The sequence below is a fragment of the Pollicipes pollicipes genome, unplaced genomic scaffold (genome assembly GCF_011947565.3).
Source record: "Pollicipes pollicipes isolate AB1234 unplaced genomic scaffold, Ppol_2.1 Scaffold_1600;HRSCAF=1878_pilon_pilon_pilon, whole genome shotgun sequence".
Classification (NCBI taxonomy): domain Eukaryota; kingdom Metazoa; phylum Arthropoda; class Thecostraca; order Pollicipedomorpha; family Pollicipedidae; genus Pollicipes; species Pollicipes pollicipes.
Window position 1 is genome coordinate 16009721 of NW_023595962.1, and position 6026 is coordinate 16015746.

A 6026-nucleotide genomic window follows, 5' to 3' on the forward strand; every position below is an offset into this window, starting at 1 on the left:
TCGCGCCAAAGCACGCGAGTGTTTCGACATTCAGAAAATAGCTCGGCGCCATGCAACCAAATTTCAACAAACTTGCGTTGAAAGGGAGGCTTAACCACGTTCATTAGGCCACTGAGACGATCAATGATGAGCGAACGAATAGCAACCGAGCGAGCTGATACAATCAACGAATAGCAAGCGAGCCAGCTGATGCGAGCGACGAATGGCGCGCGAGCCAGCTGATGCGAGCGTTTATGGCCTCAGCCATCCTTGCCGGCACAGAGCTAACTGATTTTTAACAACATGGTATCTTACGTAAGTTGTTCAGAGCCTTAGCAAGGAACAATATTTTCATAGATAAGGCAGTAGTATTAGCCTTATTCCCCGGAGAAAGATCAGGAGAATGGAGATGTAGTTGGTACTATAATTTCATTTTCCTGGTTTTTCTCCTAGGAATGAGGCTTTTACTACTGTCTTGTCAACATGACATCTTATCTTCGGTGCACCAAATGTGATCCAAGTTTTCTCCAATAGAGTGCTATGAAAAGCTTCTCATTAACAGCTATAATATAAAGCAGAAAATGCTTCATGAAGAGTCACACATAATATGACATATGCATGATGCGTAGCTGTGGATGCTCAAACAGTACGTTTTGCGGAATAATGTTAAGGTCGTATTCGTGCCTTCACGTTTTTTTCTGAGCACTTACGCGCACGTAAGGCATGAAAAGGGACCACCTGACCATGATCCCCCACCCTGTGGTACAAAAGGCACGTACGTGCTGGGTATGCGGCGACCGCGTCATAATGCTGTCTCCCGGCTCAGCACCAGTACGCTTCTGAACGCCTTTTACGATAACTAGCGAGAGACCGAAACATGCATAATGCATCTGCCATCGTGGCAAGGGCAAACAGGCAATCATCGATTCTTAGCACTGCCGTGCTTCATGCGGACAAGAACGATACGTTTCAATAAGTAAGCAGCCTGTCCCCAGCGTTCCTAATTGTTTCTTTTTGTTCCTAAAAGCAAGATTGTTCCCAATTGTTCCTAATTTGTTTGTTTAATTGTGCGCGCCGTTTTCGACAGTTGCCTCCAGTAGCCTGCAGTCGGTAATGTCGGTCTCGGTGTCCCGAAGATTCGTGTCCTCGGTGTTTCAAGTTAAATTCACGACGCGCTGTGGCATAAAAGGAGCCACGCCCACGCAGATCAAAGTTCGGACGTTTGAATCAAGCACATCCAGGCAAAACTTAATCAGGTATAGGCTGCTCATTTGAGGTCAGCAAGATCGAGGGAAGCGCTGGTTTTGGAATCCAGGAAGACTCTCACCCGCCTGTTGGTAACAGAGGCGCAGTCTTTGTGTCAATTCCGACACACGACCGCCACTTCCTCGTGTCGATGCATGCTTCCTTGAAAATGAAATGATTTACGGGATGAGGAATAGATGTTCAGAGTGAGCGCTAGCAGATTTTTATGCATGTGTCATCAGTCACTAGTAGCAGAAAGGTGAAGTGGGGGGGGGGGGACACGGGGGGCATGCTCCCGCATCCTCCCCTAGATGCCGAGGGGCTCTGCGGGCTTCATTAGGACAATCCAGTTGGGGTTCATTTTCGGACCTATTACGAGTTTAATGAGCTTCCTGAAGAATGCGGCCTGAATTTGCTTTGGTTACAAAAGATTGCGTAGCGCCTCTCGCGATATTTTTGTCAGAGTGCATCGATTACCACAAAATGTTCAGAAAGGTGACTTGAGGCTTTCTGCAGCGCCTCCGCAGTTCAGTGAAGTCGTAAAATCGTACCAATGCATCTTTTGCTAGCCGTGATTTGGGAAGCGAACTCGTTGCACTGGATGTTCTGGAGCCAAGCGTTACTCACCCTGTGAAGTGTGCTTCCTTATTCAATCAGGTGCTTAGCCACTGGGGAACTTTTAGGGTCATGCTCCCCTCGCCAGCCCGGAGGTAAGGAGGCCCTGGGTCGCAGGTGCCAGCTCTTTTTGGCGGTTTTAAAAAGTAGGATCCAGAACCCAACAAGGCACTCCAAATTAGAAACTGGGCTCACGGCGACGGAGAGAGGACCCCTTATCTGAAAGGACTGCCTATGACCAAATTCGGCCTTTCCTGGTTGAAATCCTGGCTTCGCCAGTGTGTCAAATGGCCGGAGGTGGCGACAGTCGTACAGAACTACCAGTGCACACTGTTTTGGAGATAGTGCTTGGAGATAGCTACCTCACAATTACTCGTTTCCCATACTGAAACTGTCATGGCCATATTACCATAGCCGCTAGCCATATTGAGGGCGTGTGATCAGAAACGCATTCAACTTTGTTTCGGGACTGATAATGATGACCGGATCCATGGACCATGCATCTACTTCTCATTTATCAGATTCCAGGATCGACACTGCTTTAAGCAACACCATTAACTGTATTGTTTCCGTCGCTCAGATACATATACATCAAAGAAGTTCGCAATGAGTCTTGGGCATGGTAATGAGGCATTTAACATAGGCCATGTGGACGGCTGGGATTTAGCAGACAGGAGTCACACTGGTAAGGGAGCACGTCAGGTGAGGCGGGTAGGCTGGCAAGCCGACAACGACAGGCCCCAGAGGCTGGACCATTCTCCAACGATGACGTCAGCAGCTGGTGGTGACGTCAGCAGCCGGCGGTATTGTCAGCAGCTGACAATGACATCAACAACCGGCGGAGACTTCAGCACCCGGCGGTGACGTCAGCCGCTGGTGGTGACGTCAGCAGCCGGCGGTATTGTCAGCAGTTGACAACGACGTCAACAGCCGACGGAGACTTCAGCAGCCGGCGATGACGTCAGCAGACTGCGCTTCATCTACACCTACAGGCTGCTACATTTCTCTTCGAGCGCGGAGAACTCGCCCACATGCGCCTCAGTGCCCTCCCGAGCCTCGCCGGTCGCCGGATGGACGCAGTAGCAGGACGAGCCCCGGCACTGGGTGTGGTGGTAGTTGCCCTGGACGTCGCACTTGACTGAGCTGCCCAGCTGGCCAGCCTCGGCAATCTCGTGCTCCTCCCGGGCGCAGCGGCACTGCATGATGTCCGCCTCCCACCTGTTCTGGGTGTACTCCAGCTGCTCGCCCTGCGGGTCGACGCAGTAGCACTGCGAGCCGGAGCACTGCTTGGGTGAGAAGCGGCCCAGCCGGTCGCAGGTCGGACGCTCGCCTCCCGGCGGCAGCACGCCGCCGTTGTTGGCGGCGAGCGCGTCCAGCTCCTTCGTCTTGTCCCAGCAGGGCTGGTTGGCGCCCAGCAGGGGCCGCCTGGTGGCAGCGGCAGCCAGCAGCGGCAGACAGGTCAGCAGGAACGTACGCATCTTGAGGCGGTGCAGAGCTGCTTCTGCCGGCCCTTGGCACCCCGAGCCGGCTTTATACGACGCCGGTGTTGGCACAGCAAACATGGCCGCCGGCGAGGGACGCCCGGCTTCCGCCAGTTCTGCGGAGCGGCCAGCGGGGCCCACGCCAGCACAGTGTACTCGCCGCCCCGGAACGCCAGGTGGCGTTCCGGCAGCCCGACCAGTGGTCTGAGTGACGCTGCATACCTGGGAAAGACGCTTACCCCGATGTTCACCAGCTTAAGTTGGCATGTTTGACATCAGCTGTTGCCCAGAAGCCGGTTCGTTAACAATGCGTGGTCAGGTTTCGCAAACCCGGTGCTGAAGGTGCGGCGCGACCCCGGCTCCGTTGCTCTGTTCTGAAGATTTTTGCACCCACCTGAGGAATTCGGAACAACATCACGAGCCCACCGCATCATGTTCACCCAGATGGGTTTCGCCGGGTAGGGTAATCGCGAAGCGATAGTAGCAGTCCAGATCAGCTGGACCACTTAAACATGACAAACCACACGAAAACAAATACAAGTACTGTGTAATGTGGTATTCGATCGCATTATGTTGGGGTAAGTGCCAATATGAACCAGTGTGCCAGGGACGAAAATACTCATCTTATGACATAAAGCAGAAAGCCCTGCTAGCGCGTGAGGGACAGTTTGGCAGTATCGCATTTCCTAACAGCCAAGGTCTTTTTGGGACGCCGCCTTCCGGGGTGCATTTAAGCGCACCTAGCAGCTTCAGTGTCGGTTTGAAAAAGCATACCCCTAAGTGCTCTTACTACATTCCAAAGCACCTCATGCATATGAGCTGCTTTAATATAGCATGTATTCAAAAGTTTTACTAATTATATCACTCTTAAGATGCTGACAGATCTGGTACTTACCGGCCAGTGCATCCGCCTTTGTTCCGTTAACACGGGGCTATCTCGAAAGTTGCCATAAGTTCAGTTTAACCACAGCTCATTTATGGTGTTCGCTCAGCTCCTGCCTCTACCTCGGTCAGCAGCGTCTCGTAGTTCCTGCTGTGGACCCTGTAGCGTGTTGTAACGTGTAGTGTAACCAGGGACGCTAACGAAAAACGCTGGAATGTTTGTGTGCTGCAACGACTTGTTTACTTCGTCGTACTTGCTGCAGCGACTTGCTTCGTCATTAATTCTTAAGGCCGCGTATCTTTTTCTGTGCTTATTATTCGCTGGGTGTGGGTGTTTGTTCCTTCGTAGTTGGTTGCGTCATTCACTGTGGCATAAGACGTTTCTGCCTTCAGCAATCACGGTGCACTAGCGAATGCACCCCGTAGAAGGCGTTAAGCGCCCCTCCCGGTTGAACGCCCGACGCATACTGCGTACGCGTAACGTCAGAGAGGAGGCCCAGACTAGCGAGAGACGAGGTTCAGACGAGGTCCGACCACGACCAGGGTCGCGACTCTGCGTAGCATCACAACACGATCGAGTGGGGGTAGCTTGTAGCCGAACATAGACAACCCTTTCATGTCTATTTTTAATGGACAATAGTGGGAAGAAGAATGCCGATCACGAAGGTGAAGCGCTACAACTCTAAGCCTGACAGAATGCATCTCGGCCGCGACCCCAGCTAGCAGCGTCTTGTAGTTCCTGCTCTGGAACACAAGCCTGAAAGGCCGTCACCTGGCTGAAGGAGACAAACGCGTTGGGTTGCAGGATACAAGAACTACGAAGGGTGCTACAAGGGGACGAGGTGGGGGAGAAGTCTGTGTCCACAGGAACGCTCGACAGAAAGAGGACGTAGAGAGCAATGCCCCTCCCGAAACACAGTTTCCTTTCTGATAGCAGTGATAACGGTTAACACGCTGCGAATGGTCGCCAGCCAACTCTGCTGCGGGCCGTGTTTAATGCTGTGATTCTGCATCGCGTTACCATATTATGGCAATGCGGTTAAACGATCTCCCGCAAGTAGTGCTAGCCCACCAGCGCCCCCTACATGTGATAGGTGGCGCCGTGGTCTGACTCGCCCACATTACTTTGGTGGGTGGCGCCCGATGCATCCCCCAGTTAATGTTCATTGAACAGTTACGTCATGAGGTGACCATTTTGGCATTAAATATTCTCACAACTTGTCCATATGTACCTCGACAAAGCCCCTCATAACTGCTGCATTGTGCTGGGCTACATTCTCGCTTGATATCATCGACCTTGTTTGCTTCTTTTGCAGTTGCATTGCGCTGGGCTAGATTCTGGCTTGATATCACTGACCTTCTTTGCTTCTTTTCCGTCACAGAGGGTACGCCAAATGAAAGGAACTGGTCCAGATGATCTTAATGATCTTAAATGACCGAACAATCTTACAATTACGAAACGTCAAGTGAGGTGTGCCGCTTGTGGGGTCTGTTCTCGATTTATCACTACTTCAGCTTTGCATGTGACAAAAGAGTTCGGAAAAAATTGTTTATACATACGGATCTCTTTTAAAGATGTCGAGCTGCGCAAACAGGTATCATTGGACGGTCTGGACCGCTATAGAGGAAGGTGAAGTGGTGACCAAAGTTTAAATGAATGCCGTGGTTTTGCAAATGCACGCTTTGACCGGCTCGCCAGCATTGAGCAATGTGCAGTCTGGGAGTCATATCAATAACTTTGGTGCGTCGACTGACGGCATTGTTGCGGTGCCAGGCAACAGCCCTACCGCAGTGCCATAAAATTAATGCCATCGCACCCACTGC

The 6026-nt window shown here is 51.8% G+C and overlaps 1 protein-coding gene across 1 annotated transcript; it reads right to left on the reverse strand.

The window, feature by feature from the left end:
* Nucleotides 1-2825: 2825 nt before the first annotated feature.
* Nucleotides 2826-3317, reverse strand: LOC119109815 (equistatin). The gene has a single exon (XM_037233605.1). It carries the CDS (start codon nucleotides 3315-3317, stop codon nucleotides 2826-2828), a length of 492 nt encoding a protein of 163 aa, XP_037089500.1.
* Nucleotides 3318-6026: the final 2709 nt, after the last annotated feature.

What these genes read in the sequence shown, in the direction of transcription:
- LOC119109815 (XM_037233605.1), bottom strand. Translation starts at nt 3,317, where the DNA reads ATGCGTACGTTCCTGCTGACCTGTCTGCCGCTGCTGGCTGCCGCTGCC.